The following is a 19656-nucleotide window of genomic DNA, read 5'->3' as shown; positions in this document are numbered from 1 at the left end:
AGATTACCTAAACCACTTCATTTGGAGGTAAAACCGAAATGGGAGCGTTTTGAAAATGTCAGTGACAATCCCTCATTGCAACTACAGCAAGCTCGATAGGTCAAAGTTGAACCGGGGAGTCGGTCCATAAACTGTGATGAATGTTTACAACAAACAGTTGTTCCAGTTTAAAGATCAGATTGTCTGACTGCTCTTATTTCTTCTCATCTGTCTCCTTTTTACTGCATTTAAGAACTCATCAATTGACTTGGTGAGTACAATGTTATTATTAGAGATAGGAATGATGCCCACGACTATAACAAAAAAAAAATATGACCCCAGTTGTAACGAATGGGAATTATTATCCTTCTTAATAAAAGTTAAAAAAAAAAAAATAAAAAAAAATAAGCAAGGGTTTAATCATTAAACCTCAGCAGGTGCCAACATATTTTAGGCTAAACCTTTTTTGTTTTATTTGTTCTTAATAGTTGCTGAATCTGCCCACTGGGACAAATAAAAGTTGAAACCTGAGCTTGATCTTGAATATGAATGTGCCTTTGTGGCGTCCTCTCCCTTCTGGATTACATCTCTTCATCTTTTAGTTGTTCAAATTTCCTCTTATCTTAAAAAACAAAAAGGCGAATCCACTCTAACATCTTCCCAGAACTCTTTTTCTTTTTTCTTTTTTTTACCTCCTTGCTTGATATTGAGTGATCTTCATTAACACACTAACATGCAGGGGTGTGGCTACAAAATCTGACTGAATGTTGGTCTCTAGCAAATTCCCTTGACTCTGCTTTGGCTGTGTGCAATTGAGATATCAAACGCAAAGAGTTGTAAAAAAATAAATAAATAAAAAAAATAAAAAACTCCACGCACAGTGACCTTGACCTAGAATGCCCTGCCTTGTTCAGCATGATGATTGGTGTGTTTTTAAAATGTTTCAGGGCGGCGTGCGTCATCATTGCAGTGGGGAGAGGACTCAAAGTGCTGAAACAAGACAATGACGGGGAGAGAAAAAGGACACCGCTGATTCACAGAGAGGTAGGAGGAAACACAAGCAGAAAGAATGAAATGAAGCAGGGAGGATATTGTGTGTCTGGTTGCGTATCAGCTCAACTGGACAAACACACACACACCCACACACACACACACACACACACACACACACACACACACACACACACACACACACTTGGGTCCAGATGCCCAGAATCGTCTGGCCATCGTAAATCAGTCCAGTAAAGAGATCTAAATTAGGCTATCATCAATACAGATGGGCCTGTTTCCCCCCATGTGTGTATGTGTTCCAAGAGATGACGGACAGAGGAGGAGGGTGAAGGGAGAGTGAGGATGAGAGAAAGGAAAGACACGAGGAAAAAAGAGGAAGGGAGGGCGTCCCAGTAGGCCTCTTTGTTGGGCAGCGATGTAGAGATTTACAGGCTCTTGTCCTGTGTGTGTGTGCATCTGCGTGTGTGCGTGTGTACGTGTGTGTGTGTGTGTGTGTGTGTGTGTGTGATTTACTCCTGGCTTGGATCTCGATATTGCGTCTAGTGGCCAGGAGAGAGAGAGCAAGCGAGGAATGGGGTAAGTGAGAAAGAGAAAGAAAGATAGAGAGGAAGAAAGACACTTGGTTCCCAGTAAACATAATTCGCATGATTGCTCCGGTTTGGTGGGTAAATATTGGATGAAGGGAGGCTCAATTACTTTCTCTTCACACACACACACACACACACACACACACACACACACACACACACACACACACACACAGACGCAGATGCACAGCACACACACATAGGACAAGAGCCTGTAAATCTCTACATCGCGGCCCAACAAAGAGGCCTACTGGGACGCCTTCCCTTCCTCTTTTTTATTTTTTTCCTCGTCTCTTTACTTTCACTCATCCTCACTCTCCCTTCACCCTCCTCCTCCTCTGTCCATCAACTCTTCGAAATGTAGTTGTTTGAGAAATCATAAACTTGCTGTTACTGTCTGTGTTTATTATACATCGCAAAGCAAACTCATCACACCTTTTTTAAGGTATTTGAAGTGAAATGTCCTCTGTGCACTGTTGTGTTAATATATTAAACCACAACTACTGTAAAAAATGAATTGTGAATTGTGAATTTAACTGCTCGATGTTGCTACAGATCTTTCACGGAATTTGCAGCTCAAAATATTGTAGTTTTTGCTCTTTTCCTGGAAAAAAACAATCTTGTGTATTCTACGATTCTCGTAACAACAGTAGCAGCTGCTTGTTTGCAATACACAGAGGAAGAATGAGCATTGAAAAGACAAAAGAGCGCCACCTGCAGAAACTCAAACCATCACTAGAAAACCTTAAGTGCAGCAACAGCACAGCCATAAGCACTTAGCAACAGTGACGTCTGCTTTGCTAATTTAGTCATTTCTTACAGTGCAGACCACGAGCACAAAAGGGCAGTGTTGCACTAAAACGTATTTTTAGAATAAAGGAGAGCCCTTTATAAGTAGGTTACTTTTTTATGAATACACTGCCCCATTTTAACACATCCAAAATAGAAAAATAAACACTTAACATAGACTTAAGTTACACACTCACATGGAACATAAGCCGTCATCACCCAGAGAATACTTATCATGGAGAGTATCCTCCCTTTATTTATCCAGACAGTGTGTCACGACAGCACATTCAGTCACTCACACAAGATGCATGCTGATCATCTTCTCTAATGTGATATTAATGTGTGTGTGTGCTACTGTTCATTCTGTACCAAAATCAAATTCTACTGATTCCTTTACTGCAATGAGAGGCTGTCTCCCATTCAGCTTTGGCTGAACTAATTCCAGCAATGTAGCTTCTTTCTAGAAATACAGTACACGTGTCAATATCTTAAAGGGAAAACACTGACGTTTTAAGATAATCACACGAAATCCTTAAAGCAAGTTGTGTTTTTATTGGAACTACAACAAAACTGGTTCTTCCATGTTTTAGGGCAACTTATTTAACTAAACTATATGTTTTTGCTGTGTGAGGTTACCACAGTCACTGATCAATAGTGGCTTTTCTTATTAAACCCCCTCCTCTTAGCCTTCTTTTATTCCTTTGCACCCTTAAGCCTTCTTCCTTCACCTCCACAAGCAACCTCTTCTTCACCTTCTCTTCTTTTCTATCCGACACAGGTTACTCATTTACCCTTTCTCATCCCATCCCGACTTCCCTCCTTCCTCACTTCCTGCCTCCTCTCCTCTCTCGTGAATATAAGCCACTCCGCTGTCTCCTGCATGTATTACTACTTTTCCTCTTCACGCTGGCAACATGAGACTGATGGAGACGTCTGGGCTGTGTGCGTGTCCTCAGTTGACTCTATTCACCTCTCCATACGTCTTTCCACCTGCTTTTCCACCCATCCCTCTGTTTCCTTTCCATCCTCACCCGCCGTCTTGCACAAAAGGAAACACACACACACACACACACACCAGGCTCTTAAGAAATCGCTGTGCAAACACCGCTATGTTTGATTCTCAAGGTGTACAAACAGAAGGAGACTGTATTTGTGCGTGTGTATGTCTGTGTGGGTGTGTTGTTCCTTCTCTTCTCTATTTTACTCAAAGTCTTTCTACTTCTCTCCATTAGTGTCGGAGACGTTGACAATGTTTACTGTGTGTGTGGACACTGCGTGTTGTTAAGCGTGATCATTGATCAATTTTTTTTTGTTTGTCCCTTTTTAAACCATCTTTCTAATCTTGCTGCAAGATGTTGCTCTTTTTATTTTCAGATGAACACACATACACACACACACACACACACACACACACACACACACACACACACACACACAACTTTACACTCCACACACAGCATTTTGTTGCCATTCATTCGCTCTGTGCCCTTGAGTTCCACTTTGCTGTTGGTCAGATGTATTTTTCTATCATCGAGACAATACTGGAAGTCTAATGCGCTGCTCCTTCTGTTTGTGTGTGTGTGTGTGTGTGTGTGTGTGTGTGTGTGTGTGTGGGTGGGTGGGACTGAGTGGACATATGATTTTTGTGCCAACACACAAGCATCTGCTTCCTTTTTCCTCCTTTTCTCTCTCACTCTCCTTCTCTTTCCCTGCTATCAGGTCTGGCTTACGTCTCTCTCACACACACACACACACACACACACACCCTGGCAGGAAACTATGACGAACACAAACACAAACACACATCCAGAGTAGAGAGTCCTTTCACTTTTGGTCTTCTTAGTCTTTTTCCTTTTATCCTTTCTCTTTCAACAGGAACTAATCATTGGAAATTCATACTTTGACATTTTAAGTCATTATTGTGTGTTTCTGGACGTGATTGTTGGATAAGGACGTTAAGGACTCTTGTAGGATCTATGCTGAGGCACTTTGAATGTGCTCTGGTAGCTCATGGTGGCCGAACACCTTAGGTTATATTTTTCCATCTCTATTTGCATTTCTTCTTTTCCTATTTGAATCTTTATTTATCCGGGAAAAGCAGACTGAGCAAACTCCCCCTTTTGTGGTTTGATCCAGCCTCGCACTAGGAACGATTCATACATTAAAAAAGGACATTGTTGTTTTGGTTTGAAACTCCAATTACACACATCCCTCCTGCATGCATGTGTGTTCTCCTCCTTCTATCTGTGGGCTCCTGGAGCATCAGTTTCTGTTTCCTATCCTGCACACACATGCTGACTGTCTATAACTATCCTTATCTAGGATAATGTAAGTGTGATAGACTTTGTAAAATGGTGTGCTTTTTCATGCACAATTGTGGACCAGAAGCTTCTCCTGCTTTAGTGGTCGGGGGCTGAGCTGCAGTTCTAGCGGTTGACTCAAGTTTAGTCTATACCGCAACTTTCCACTTCCGGGATTGCTCCGGTGCCGCAGGACTGGCCATACCCTCCTCCGTGGCGCTGTGGAGGGTGGTCTGGCAAAGCAAGACTAATTCAAGTCAGACTAAAGGCTCTGACACACCAACCCGACGGCCGACCGTCGCCAGAAAAGGCAGTCAGACTGATCAGTCGGCTCCCGTCTCTCAAAAAAGTGCCTCGGAACACAGCGAAGCGACGCCGACTTGAGTGTACGTTCTGCGCGTGTGCGAGACGTAATACGTCTCCATAACAGCAGGCGTGGCTAATCTGTATTGTCGCTCAAAAATGAAAACCGGAAAAGGCGGAACATCTCTCTAGACCTAGTAAACACAGAGCATGCTGTCGGCAGTAATTGTTTCATCAGAGAGTGTTGATAGTAGTCAAGAAGGATCGTTGTTGTCATTACTCGCTGAACGGAAGAAAATACGATGGCTAGTAAGAAGAAGATAGCGTTGTCAGCTCTCGGGCGTCTTCTTGTGGAAGAAGCACCGATTCGCTAGTCAAGGGCTAGCACTCCACCAATCAGATTGGTCATTGAGTCTGACTGCCCACTGGCCGATTCAACAAGTCAAATTGGCCGAAATGGATGCCGACGGCTCCTCCGACTGACGACGGCACGAAACACACCGAACAGACTCGAGTCACCGACCTCGCCAGACTGTCCGACGGCTGATAATCGGGTTGGCGTGTCAGAGCCTTAACAAAATAAGGACTTGACACTTGACTTCAGTCATTCAAGTCTTGAGTTTTGACAAGGTAAAATCCAGGAACATCAAAATAAAGTAAAAAATAAATAAGATGATGACACCACCTTAAATATTTAATTATAAGGCCAAAGAAAGGACTTGGTCTTAGCTTTCCAAAAAGAATAACACAGCTTTGAAAAGAAAATGTTTAAATGCTGCATCATTTTGTCATCATTCAGAAACCTGACAGACTTGCAAAGTGACTTATGAGTTGGACTCGCACTCAGGCGTTTGACAGTTGACCTGACAGTTGCGTTGGCTTTGACTTGATACTTGACTTTGACTTGCCCCAAAAGAGTTAAACACCGCTCTGGTTAGGGATTCAGTGCCTTGCTCAACGTTGTTTTAACTCTAGTTGTTCAGGTATAGGGGAGCAGTTCCTGCTGCACATAAACAGCACAGACCTGCTGTAAGGTGCTCTTTGACAGAGTCACCCATTTTTGCACCAGGCAAATGGCAGCCATTCCAAAGCAAAGCAGGAAATAACTTGCTTTTGTATGATAAACAAACTAAACTCACACAGTTTAGAGAAATAATCAGCTATATATGGTAAATAAATCCTTCTCATCTCCTTCTCTCTATCACAAAGCCTTTGCCAGCTGCCATTTACAGTAAAGTGTGAAAATAAAGGTACAAGTGGAGACTGGGGGTTCCTCCAGGACATCAGCAATATGTTTCCTTTCTCTGCTGCTCTTTTGTCAATCAGTCACTGATCTCACTGTCACCAGGACAATGGCAATAAAGTTTCTCTTTGTTCAGACTTCATGTGACTGAGAGGAAGGGTCTGCGTCCTGAGATTGCGTCTGTGTGTGTCTGTACTCACTATCTCATGAGTGTGTGTTCTTTTTGTGTTCAACCATTTATGTGTGCGCGTCTTCGTATCTCAGCACGCTGCAGTTTGCGCGTGTCCGTTCATACACGTGCTGTGCTTCCTTGGAATTGGTGCGTATGTTCTGTGTGTGTGTGTGTGTGTGTGTGTGTGTGTGTGTGTGTGCAAGTGTGTGTCACCCATAGAGGACAATAGCCTGGGTCATCTGACTGAGAGGCTGCAGACCACTAGTATCACATGACAGAGGCTGAAGGCCACGTCTTTGTTACCAGGCCTATTGTTAAAGCTAAGGAGACAGCTGGGGCAGGGGAAGGGAATCACTGCATGCACAACACACACACACTCATATTCTCACACACACATACAGGAAGACCAAACACAGGCACACATGCACGCGCATGCACCCACACACACACACACACACACACACACACACACACACACACACACACACACACACACCACCTCCTCGTGACTCCAATCAGTCTCAGTGACAAAGATGATGCCTTCTTCTTCTCAACTGGAATACTAAGACACACACACTCTCCCTCTCTCACACACACATACACATTGCAAGCAGATAGCTATATTTATAGTGACAGAAACTGGCAGGTGGCATTGTCTGTACCATACCGCTCTCTGTCAAGCAGCAACCGAGAGACAGAGACAGTTAGGAAGACTTTGTTACTCAGTGCTTATACTTGCTTAATGATATTAAGTGACAGCAACAAAGAGTGTGTATTCAACCTTGTTTTAAAAAAAAAAAAAGTATGTTCATACTCCTGGCAACTAAAGCACAAATAACTTTTTTTTGGTTCTGTTGGGGCAATTGAGAGAGCTTGGTTAAGGTTAGTGAAAGATTGACGTCTTGGTTGAAAAGATGCTGACCTTAAGATTTAAGATTTAACATGTGAGCAAAACCAGGATGTTTTCTTACAGTAATGTTAACCAAGTGTTTCAGGAGCCTATAGCGAACAATATGTCGCAGGATGCAAATCCCTGTCTACAGTGTCAAAACTGTAAGCTTTGTAGGTTCATCCACCCACCTTGACCCACAAATACATGAAATGCATTTGGCAAAGCAAATTAGGAGCACAAAAACACATTTTGTAGGAGACCAGGTCGCATCTAAGTCTGGTCGATTTGATATGAAGCAGTTTTACTGCATAATTATAGTAGAAGTCATTAGTTCTACACCGGTTGTTTATGGGAATCCCTTAATCTGAACGGATTCCCTTGAGACACATGAATGATTTGTATTTTAATTTTGGAGAGTTTTGTTGTCCCGTGGCAGTCTAAAATTCAGTTTCAGGTGTATTTTAAGGGGAACATTAAATACTTGGTATAAATAGTCAAATTAAAGACACTAAAAGCTGGTGTCTCTAGTAGTAAAAGACTTCAAAATACAACATTGCATGAACCCTGTAAGATGTAGTAATTGCCCAAAGCTCTACGCTCCGAATGAGGGAGACAGGTGTAGTGTTTGAAATGTGTGTGTGTGTGTGTGTGTCTGTGTGTGTGTGTGTGTGTGTGTGTGTGTGTGTGTGTGTGTGTGTGTGTGTTTGTGTGCCTTCTGGGTAGGTTACAAATAGAAGACATAAAAAGGTGAGGACAACAGAAAGACAAATGAGACACCAGGAGAAAAAAAAATAAATAAACTTAAGGCTAATGGTTGAGACAGAATATTATGAATATTTAATATTTTGGTGTGTGATGACTGATTACCCAAATGATGAAAAACAGCCATTTCAGCACCAAGGCATTTATTTGAAGCTGCAGAGCTTTTTCTATGCAAAGCAAGAATTTGACAGAAAGCCCACTTTGAGAATCGATTACTGAGAGTCTAGCCTGGCCCGTTTTATCAATGGACTCGTATGAAGAGGAAGCGGATAAGATGAGAGAATAGATGAATAAGGAGAGAAAAGGATGACAAAGAATCTGAAACGGCGGAGAAAGCCATGAGAAGTTTAGCCTTTGATAAAGTGTGCAGCTTATGAAACCAGATAGCCTTGAAATGTGAGTGTGTGACCACTCTGTGGCCTCCAGGTGTGTGTGTGTGTGTGTGTTGTGTGTGTCTGTCTGTCGTTCAAAGTCAAAGGGCAAATTTTGGTAGCAGCCACACCCACCTTTCAAGGCAGGGTATCTCTGCTCTGCTCTTTCAGATGAGCACAAATCAGTATCTGTGCGAGAAGTATGTGTGTGTGAGCATATGTGTGTAAATGTTAGAGGCGCAGCTGTGGCATCGTTTGGTGCTGACAGAGGCAGCGAGGATCCTTGAACTGGAAAGCTGAGAACGTCCTCTAGAAGGCTTCCTAAAAACGTCTCATTGTCCCTCTTCAGCCGACACACACACACACACACACACACACACACACACACACACACACACACACACACACACACGCACACACACACACACACACACACACACACACACGCACACACACACACACACACCAACATATGACAACTGCATCCCTTTCTATGCTCTCTGCCTCTATCCTTCCACTTCATATTCACCTTTAGGTTGTGTGTTTCAAGAGTGTGTGGGGGATCGGCAGAGTGTGCATGTGCTCTGGCATGTCTAAGTCACCAGTGTACTGTAGGTGTACGTAAATATCACACCAAAACCTTAACAAACACACACACACACACACACACACACACACACACACACACACACACACACACACACACACACTCACAAGTTAAGAGTGCCATGCCCAATGCTGCAATCTGTTCTCAATATAAAAAAGAAAAAGAGGAAACGTTTCTCTTCCTCTTGGCAGAAGGTAGAAGCTGACACCTTTCCCTGAGTGTCCTGGCAAAGAAAATCTCTCTCTGTCTCTTTTTGTTTTCCCTCTTCTTTTTTTTGAAGATGAGACTATTCCCCATTTCCTTTCCCATTCTCCAGCCTCCTTCCTTTCTTTGCCTTCCTCATTAGTTTGTGGGCAGAGCTGCAATTAGGACAACATTGTTGCAGTGACGGGGGGTGGGGGAAGAGGGGATGGGAAGAAGGAGAGAGGAGACACTAAGGATGGAGAGAGAGAGAGGGGTAAACAAGAAAGAAGAGTTGAAAGAATGTGGCTGGAGAGGGGAGGAGGAGGTAATTAATGAAGCTGCTATAATTACTGGGGCCTGTTTACGCCAACTTTGAAAGACAACACACACACACACACACACACACACACACACACACACACACACACACACACACACACACACACAATCTCCCGACAAATTGCACTCACCTTTCCACAGTAATAATCTACAATGACTATTTAAAATGCTGGCCATGTACATTAACTAATGACACAAGCCTTTTTTCAACCCATCTAACCAAAGAACATGTTCTTATTCCACCATGTAGACAGTGTTGACAAAGATTAAGTTATTTTTTAACAAGAAAAACATAATAAATGCAAATTATTTAACCTTTCAAGGCCTTCTTTTGGCAGGTAATTTGACAAATAGCTGATTTTTGTAGGAGGAATAAAAGCTGTTGGGGGCATAAAGATGAGAAGAGGATGACAGTAGATCAAGAGACAAATGAAAGCATTTCGAGACGGAGGGGAGAGGAAAAGAGAAGCAAGAGATGCGAGTCAGGAGGAGTTAAGAATGGGATGAAGGAGAAAGGGAAAGAAGAGTGGCGGACTGAAAGAGGAAAGGACAAAATGAGAGAAGGGGAAAGCAGCAGGGGACAGAGAGGGAGGAGGGGACAAAGCTAAATGAAAGAGGGATAGGAGGAGAAGAGGATAAGGAGAGGAGGTGACGAAGAGAGCATATTGACAGAGGACAGACTTAGCAGGAAGGGTGGGAGGAAGGAGAAGGGAGCAAGGAAAGAGCAAAAAGAAGAGGAAGGAGGGGATAAGAGGAGGTGGGTGTGATGGGGGACAAACCAAGGTGGAACTCTGATGATGCTAAATTTGGCAAAATGAGAAGACTTCTGTGTGTGTGTGTGTGTGTGTGTGTGTGTGTGTGTGTGTGTCGGGAGACTTGCTGAATCGGCTGTGGTTCCAGTTTCACGCCTCTGAGTTTGACGGAGAGAGAGAGAGAGAGAGAGAGAGAGAGAGAGAGAGAGAGAGAGAGAGAGAGCGCAAGAGAGAGAGAGAGAGAGAGAGAGAGAGAGAGAGAGAGAGAGAGAGAGAGTCCCTAGCCGGTAATGTTCCCCTTAGGGCGGGCGGACGAAAGGATAGAGGGATGGAAGGAGGGAGGTGAAGGAGGAGAAGGAAGCAGACAGGGAAGGGGACAAAGTACGGGAAGAAAATGTATACCTACCTTTGCAAACACACTTTATTGCACAATGGACACACATGTTGTTTTACTGAAGTCCTTATCAGCATCTCTACTGATTACAATTATACGTTAGAAGACAGCGAATTAGCCCTTTAACTTCAAGTCTATTATTATTGATTTAGTTTCCATTCATCTCAGGACGTGCAAAGACTTGAAGGTAGAGGCCTTCATGAGTCTGGTCTCAGTAAGTACTGTAACAACCAGACTTGAGTTAAGAATTGGGTCCTGGTTGGGTCCCATGTTGTTGCTGTGAGCCTCGAGTCTGTGGGTTAATGTGTCTTATACCCATAGACTGTATAAAAAAGCATATACCCCATTGCAGGAGAAACATGTGTTTTTGTGTTGCTGGTGTTGGTATTTCCTCTCTATTTGGATCTGTTCAGGTCACCCACGTTTGGATTTAGGTCGAATTATTCTCAGACCGAGTCCTTTTTTGGATTGGAGTGTCTTTCTTTTAGAAAATGCTGAGGTTTTTCATTTGGAGCAAAAGTTTGGACCCTTGAAGACCACTACCTGAAGGTAGACCTGAAACTATTCTAACTACGTATCACAAAAATACAGGCAGCTAAATGTTCATGTAATGGTTTGCCTGTCACAGTTTCTGGTTTCAAGTGTCTTTAAGTTGATTTTCATACTGCACTGAAATGACCTGACACTAATAGAGGGGTGGGAAATCACTTTAAAAAACCTATGGTATGCTTTTAAGATTTGTCGACACTAATTTAAAGTATATGGGTATGTGGTTGTTATGGTTCTCAAACTCCTGACCCCAATATGAACCCTATACTCCCTAAAAGTAACCCCACTAAAGGCCAAAAATAAACACACAGATGATTTGCATGTGCGTGTCTGTTTCCTGTACAGGCTCTTTACATACACACCTGTGAAAAGCTACCTGACTCTTGTTATGCAAAGCATGCAAAGTATTTGCTGTTCATTCCTCAAACATCATTTTTTTCTCTCTTTATGCATTTAAGCTCCCACTAAGCTTTAACGTTTCTCTCCTTAAGCAAAAAAGAAGTGTGTGTGTGTCAGCAGTGAGATGTGTGTGCTAATGGATATCTAAATGCTGCTGATGTTACGTTGAATAGTTTAAGGGCCCTCAGGTCCCCTTAGACCAATACTGGGAGAGAAAAAGTGAGGGGGGGAATGTGACTTCTGAAAATCGCTTTGACAAGGACACCCGCGCCTCGAGCGACGTCCTCTTTCGCCTCATCGAACACACACAAACGTACACACACACACACACACACACACACACACACACACATACTGCAACATCCACACCTCAGCAGAATCGTGAGGTGACTGTTGCGCTCTGAACAGCTGACTTGGTAGAGGACGTTTGTGTGAGTGTTTGAGAGAGTTGTGCTGAATCCAGTTTTAAATGAGTTTGAAAAGTGAACTAGGAACAGTTTGTTAATGATGGGAGTCTTCATTTTTTTTTTTTTACATTACTAGTTTTGAAAGAGTTTAGGGTTATTTAAGCATTAGTCTCGCATTGCCAGACGTTGCTCCACAGCGCTGTGAAGAAAGGTCTGGCACCACACATACATTCTAGGGTAGGATGAAAAAAAAACAACATTCTGAGTAGTTTGCATTTCTTTTTAAACCAATCAAAAAATCGTCTCGAGTGGCGCTAAGCTCCGGACGCAGCGACGATGGCTCTGCAAAATAATCTCGGGAAGGAACTTGTTTTGGTGGAAGATTTGCACCCCGCAAAAGAAAACGCCATATAAAATATCAAATGAAGTCAACTGTTCACATAATACAGTAACATAAGCTAACATAAGCCCAGGCAACTATCCTGGAAATGTACTTCCGTTGATCCAGACTATGCAAGCATATACCCCCTTCAGTTAAAATTTAAACACTGGAGTTAGATTTTGACACTACGACTGCATCACTCAAAAAAAATAAAAAGCAACTTTGAGAGGGTATGCAATAATAGAACACTTTACAATGAAAAGATTATCTGCAATGGCGCACACACTTGCCATTGTTATATTTTACATTGTTGAGTTGGAGAGCTCTATGTTGCTTCCCTCCAAACTAGAGATGTTCCGATACTGCCTAAAACGCTGGTATCGGTATCGGGAAGTACTGGAGTTTATGCACCGAGCCGATACCACGTAATAAAACCCTAAAGAAAATCTTCGTTAAAGTAGTTTATTTATGTTCTTTTTCCATTATAACTGACTGTCAAACTGCATAATAAAAGAAAGTTCTGGGGCATTCATGTTTCACAAAGAGTTTAACCTGAGCCAGACTGACAACAAAGATAGAAATCATATCACATCCATACAGGGATAGTAGTATACAGTTGTTAAAACATAATAAAATATATGACACACTGGTATCGGATCAGTACTCGGTATCGGCCGATACGCAAGTTCAGGTATCAGAATTGGTATCGGGAAGCAAAAAATGGTATTGGGCCATCTCTACTCCAAACTCCAAATTTATATTCACCAAACTCACAAGCCTCCCATTGCTTACATGTACCGAAAGTCCCCCTCCGGCTCAGCTTACCTCAAAGTCGTTGGCCTTGTTGTAGTGCATGTTGAGCGCCCTGAAGAGCTCGGCGTCGCGGCCCACCACCAGCTCCTCTGAGGCGGTCACACCCTCGTTGATGGACTGCCGGGCGAACTTTTCCATCTGGATGTAGTAGAACTCCCTGAAGTTGCTGAACCACTTGATCAGCTGGGAGGTGATGCAGCGATTGAACTGTAGCGGAAGCAAAGAGAATGAGATTCAAATAAATGATGTTTGATAAGAAATTCAATTTTATATCCCAGAATTTATTTAACGGTTAAATTATCATGCGTACACAACTGTAGCTGTTCTGGAAGTATTGAAACAAATGTATCATGGTGGGATGGAGTAGATTTAGTGCTTAATCTTTGATTGTGCTGTAGATTTATAATAGCACAGCCTGATGTTTGCTTTGGCTCTTATTTGCATGGTGATTATGAAATTTGACTTGACCCGGGCCTTCCCTTGGATTATGGCACAACATCTGCGTATGAATTTACATACAGAGTGTATATTTCATGCAGATTTTGCTCTTCTTACATGGTTATACTACATTTATGTTTCTTTAATAATACCCACACAGTTAAAAACTCCAAAATATTTCAATGTCTCCATCTCATTAGTTGCTGAAACACTGCCTGCACCTTGAGGGTCCTCGTTGGAAGAAAAAAAGAGAAAGAAATCGTCCCCTGGATACCTTCTAGTCAAACAAGAATGACCCAAATATTATCTTGTTGTTATGCCATCATGGGCTTTTGGTCTGAGCCAAACCAACATTAAACAACTCTCATCAAACACTGCTCCTGCCCTGCAGGCCTTAACAGTACACTGCAAAAATGTCTGCAAGAATGTCTGCCAAAATAGAAGATTTAAACAGTTGTTTTAGCTTACAGAGCTTGTTTTTTTTCTTCATTTAAAAGTAATGTTTAATATTTCTGAATAATGGAATATTTGAGCTCCACTTGTACTTGTTTAAATATATTCCAGCAATGAGTGATGTGAAAGTTGCTGGATCACACCACTGGTACAAAAATAACAGCACTTAATGCAAGAACATTTTACTTAATTTGCTCTGGACAAAGAGCTGTTGACAGATTAGAATTGTAAGACACATACAGTACTACACTAATAAAATGTTATGGTTGAGGTTTTTTTTTTTTTTTTTAAGAGCTACATTTCTTGAATGTGATCTCGTGAGTGCTGTATTGATGAGATATAGAGAAGGAATGAAGGAGGGAATGACAGATGCAACAGAAGGAGCAGTGTTTGATATAATCTTACCGTTGTTGGATGTATGCGCATGTGTGTGAATGTACTTAACTAAATAGATTAAAATGAATTAAGAAAACATTATTCTCAATACCAAGCAGCAAAAAAAAACATCTTCCCCATTTGCATTTTCATCTCTTCCTCAAGAAAAAAACAAAAGATGGAGAGAGAGAAAACTGCCCAGTGAAAGCGCATGTGTGTGTGTGTGTGTGTGTGTGTGTGTGTGTGTGTGTGTGTTCGGTGAAGGGGAAAAACGGCTTTGATACGGAGATTAAGCTTGGTATTGTTACAAGACATTGTCTTACAGGAACAAGGGATGAGCGAGAGAGAGAGAGAGACAGCGGAACGAGTAAGAGAAAGATGAATGGCGGTTGCACGGAAGAAGGAATGCAGTTAGAGAGAGAGAGAGAGAGAGAGACGAGCAGAGGATTGACGGTGAGGGAAAGATCTTTTTTCAGGAGCGGTCAGAGGGGGTGACATAATGGAGCATAATTGGGAGGCTTGGTGTGTGTGGTTGTGTGTGTGTGTGTGTGTTTTACAAAGCATAGTGACAGGAGGGGAAAGTGTGTGTGTGTGTGTGTGTGTGTGTGTGTGGGGATATTTTGACCCACAAAAGAGTTGCACGAAATGAACGTGCTAACTCAGCAATTAACAAAAACACAAGACAATGCCATCGGGGTCCAATCTAAAATCACGCAAACAGAAGAGCACACAAATACAGAATCTCCCCCATATACCCTCAACATACTTTTACTAAATACTATACTAATTCTAACATTTGCCCTGTTACAAATGAAAAACAAATGACACACATCAGTCACATACATATGGGTGTATAGATTTTCAAATATGCTTTACCAAAGAAGTGCAGTGCACCCACGGCTACAATTTTATAGAAATAATTCTATACATTGTTAAAAGTTACCTATATTAAACAAGCTAAGTCTAGTAGGAAAGATTATAAACAAAGAGGTATAGAAATATAATATATAATATACACACACACACACACACACACACACACACACACACGCACACACACACACACACATATATAAAAAGAATATCAAACCAACATCTTGCAGTGGCCTTTTCTGTCTTCTTTGCCCCCAGATTCCCCACTGCTAAGCAAAGCAAAAAATAATGTTTCACATGTTAAGGTTGTATATCTAACACCTAGGTATCTAGTCCATTGATGTATTATGAGAACTGCAAGATGCAGCATACGCCTCCTTCCCTGACCCTGAAAGGGTTATGAATTGACAGATTTGTTGAGGTCATTTTTAGCTGCCATCAGCAGCTCTATAGGTCGCTCTGTCAGTTGGTTGGTTGGTCAGTCGGTCGGCCAGTCGACAAAAATGTCCCCACCCTTTTGACAGCTACAGTTTTTGCCATTGAGGTAGTTTAGTGTTTTGTGAGGTTATTTGTGTGCGTGAATGAATAAACGCGTAGACACATGCACATAGTTGGTCGCCGCTTTTGCGAATCCACGCTTGTTTTATTAAATATATAGTCAAGTCAAGTCAAGTTAATTTATATAGCACATTTAAAACAACCAAAGTTGACCAAAGTACTGTACAAATTGAAGTGCACAACACAACCACTAAAATCAAGCAAAAGGAGTAAAAAATAAATATATTTACTGACTCCAGCCTTTCAAATGTAAATATTTGCTGGTTTTCTTTGTCTTCCGTGTTAGTAAAACACATCTTTGGGGTTTTGGACTGCTTTTCAGACAAAAAAGGGACATTTGAAGATGTCATCATTTTTCACTACTTTCTGACATTTTAGAAACCAAACTACTAACCACTTCATTAGTTTGCAGCCGCGATTTTATTAAGATGATGTCAGGATATTAAAATAGCTTTTATTAAATTTTTGTGGTTTAAGAATTCACATGCCCTGTCAACAGTTTTACATATGTTTTTTTATTTAAATTTTTAATGGCGGTATATGTGGAAAAAAGCTTTTTTTTTGCAGTACCACAGTGGGCCACAGAGACAAACTGGCTGCAAGGCTGACTTTGCCTCACTGTAGTCTGGGCAGATAAACTACAGCAGTCATCAATACTGTACAAACTATCTCTGATGTCTTTTCAGTCTGTGTGTCAAAGTTATACTTTATGGTGTATCTGATTGCAATCTTAAAACTAATAAAATTGGACTTGCAAAATGAGGTATAAAATCTCAACTGCTGATGATGACAAAACTAAATTTCCTCTTTAGAGTATAACGGCAACTGCATAGAACTCCTTTTTCCATCTATAGTTCATGACAAATTCCCTCTTTACCCCCATGCAAATTGTAGAACAGACCACAGCTGTCGCACACTGTAAAAGCTGCAAAATATCACCTTTTTGAGTGCCTAAAATCTGTAATTGTCAAGTGTGTGTATCTTAACGTGATCGATTCGATTTCAGGAATGAATGCAGACCCAAACACACATGCACACACCAAGCCATCCCACCACCTGGTCTAACACCCACCCACCCACTGTCCCATCCAGCTCATCACAATCGGCACAAACCCAAAAAAAAACAAGCGAGGCGAGAGACAAAAGACAAGTGAATGAGGGTACGCGAAATGCTGAGCTCGAGGAATGCCATTTTCTGTTTACAACGAAAAGGGGGAAAGAGAGAGTGTGTCAGAAGTGTCAGGGTGCCTCACCCCCCCTCTCCTTCCCTTGATGGGGTGGGGTTTGTCAGCCCCCCCAGGCCATGTTGGAAGGGCAAACGCACACATCCTTTAAGAATCAGCCCACTTCAACCAGATTCGTCGTAGCTCGGCAAATTTTATAGAGGACAGTGTGAATGTGCACAATCAACATAAATATACAAGTTGTAACACTGAAGGTTTCCTGTGGCTCCTGGAAGAATAGCTGTTGTAGGAACTTTTTCAAATTATGTTTTGAAGCATTTCTGCTTTACTAGACAGTATACACTGCAGGGTCATTGTATATGTGTGACGTTTATGAGGCAATCTCTCCCTAAATCATAGTAGTTGAGTAGTTTTTGGTTTTGTGTATTGTTGCCAGAAGAAGTCTTGCTTCATTTTTGTATGTAGCAAATAGAAAATCACTAACTATAAGCGTTAGTACAGTTATAAATGGCCATGATTTTACATTTTATATTTATTTTTGCAAAGCTCCATTATTTGTCATTTAACAGACTCTGCCAGATTATTTTCCCAGAAAGAAAGAAAAGCGCACTACATTATTGCAAGGCCTTAGGTACCTTCGACCCTCTTGCTCACAAAACATTAGCTGCTCTGTTGCAATCTCTATTTAAAAAAAAAATACTGAGCAGTTAAAATGTGAAGGCATAAAGTGCCTAAATAATTAGAAATGAAGCTACATATCTCAGCCGTCACATGAGTTCATATGTTGCCTTCACGGTCTTCACGATTTATAAAAGACATTGTAAAATTTGGGACATCTTTAAATGCTTCGTCGTCTACAGGAGGAACACTTATGCATGGCAATTACTGAAATTCAGTTATAACTGGATCAGTACCTGTTACAGTTCATGTCCTGATGTTGCCAAATTGGCTGTGTAGCTCTAATTGACAAGACGGGTAAGAGGCGGGTTGGACGCTAATTGATTCCTGCTGAGACGGCGGCATCGAGATGTCATTTCAGCCTCTCAAGGCAAGAGTCTTCAGGGCACTTGCTGAGAAATGTGTCACAGCATCGCGTTCAGTATGTGTGTGTGTGTGTGTGTGTGTGTGTGTGTGTGTGTGTGTGTGTGTGTGCGTGTGTGCGTGTTAGATTGAGTGTATGTAAAAAGCTGGCAGGGAACTTGCGAGTGAGAGTGTGTGAGTCGGAAGGAGCTCCCTGAGCCAGCGAGCGAGCGTCTAATTAATCCTAACTCTTCCAGTCTTAATGAGGTCTTAATTACTCTCACTGACTCTCTCAAGACGAGACGATAGAGACCTAAGCGTCTCATGCTACCATATATGATTGTCTGGTCAGAAGGCAAGAGCTTTCACTATGCAATTAAGATCCTGTGTGTGTGTGTGTGTGTGTGTGTGTGTGTGTGTGTGTGTGTGTGTGTGTGTGTGTGTGTGTGCGTGCTTGCTCATCTGTGCCTAAAACAGTTGTCAGCTCAACCCACTTCCCACACCGGGCGAGGCGGCCATTCTGTGTAAGAGGCTCATCTTTAAGAACCAGTTTCCCATAGACAAAGTCCATTCAAGTCCAATTAGGGGAAGCCATTCAGGGCCCTAATTCCCTTACAGTGAATCTGCCTGATCCTCCTAACACATGCTACTTATTGTTCCCCAGGAAGAAGGGGGGAGGGGGGGGGGGGGGGGGGGAGGAGTAAGAGAGAGGGTGAGAAAGAAAAAGAGAAAGAGACATTGACCCGGATTTTGAAAATATGGTAATGATGAAGGTAATGAATGCAATGGGGCAATGAAACAGGACACACATACAAAGACAGACAGCAACAGGGTGCACTCTGGCACTCAGTCCTCCACGCACACACACACACACACACACACACACACACACACACACACACACACACACACACACGCACACACACACACGCACTACCAAAGCTTGAAAAGAACAGCCTCGCTTATCACAAATAGGATTATCCATGATTCATTTTTTCATTAAGCGAAATAATGTCCGCACAGTTCCTCCCACAGATAAATATGATGGATTAACTTGGATTACGACTAAATTAAAACTAAATTTGAATATAAACCATTATTTGCATAGAATGTGAATAATAAGAAACCATAATTTAAGACTGTACTGTGTATACAGTATTTGTCTTATTGGGTGACATGTTCCTTTATCGTGATGAACACACACACACACACACACACACACACACACACACAAACAGACACTGTAGTTTATAGTAGTATAAATTAGTTTGAGTCAATCCCACATACACTGTCCTATGAAAATAGTCCCCCCAAAAATGCACTTTTCTTTGTGTAACGTTTGCTAAAAAAACGTCCGTGTCCAACTGTTTTAGGAGATTAGTTAGCCTTTGCATAAACTGCACATTTGTGACCCATGTTGTACATTGTTGGTTTTGTATTTTTTATGAGATTTGTTTTAGAGACTATAAGGAAAATAATATAGAATTTTTTTATAAATCTCATCCTTTAAAGTTATACTCC

At 41.8% G+C, this 19656-nt stretch overlaps 1 protein-coding gene and 1 long non-coding RNA gene across 6 annotated transcripts in view; one reads left to right on the top strand and one right to left on the bottom strand.

Moving 5' to 3' along the window:
• LOC116044547 overlaps positions 1–1018 on the top strand; it is a 76375-nt gene extending 75357 nt beyond the window's left edge. Inside the window, exon 4 of the long non-coding RNA XR_004103706.2 lies at positions 927–1018. This is a non-coding gene — a long non-coding RNA (uncharacterized LOC116044547). The remainder of the gene's footprint in view (positions 1–926) is intronic.
• The window catches only part of prox1a (prospero homeobox 1a), a 39440-nt gene that overhangs the window by 4003 nt on the left and 15781 nt on the right, over positions 1–19656 (bottom strand). For 3 of the 5 annotated variants that reach the window (XM_031291819.2, XM_031291817.2, XM_031291818.2), the window contains 2 exons: positions 15595–15642; positions 13247–13441 (listed from right to left, as the gene is read on the bottom strand). In XM_031291819.2, the coding sequence (XP_031147679.1) occupies positions 13247–13441; positions 15595–15642 (243 nt within the window). The remainder of the gene's footprint in view (positions 1–13246; positions 13442–15594; positions 15643–19656) is intronic. The other 2 variants (XM_031291822.2, XM_031291823.2) reach the window with 2 other exon arrangements.

Source organism: Sander lucioperca, chromosome 24 (genome assembly GCF_008315115.2).
Source record: "Sander lucioperca isolate FBNREF2018 chromosome 24, SLUC_FBN_1.2, whole genome shotgun sequence".
NCBI classification, from domain to species: domain Eukaryota; kingdom Metazoa; phylum Chordata; class Actinopteri; order Perciformes; family Percidae; genus Sander; species Sander lucioperca.
The sequence above is the reverse complement of the archived record's forward strand: the minus strand, read 5'-3'. Positions and strand labels throughout refer to the sequence as shown.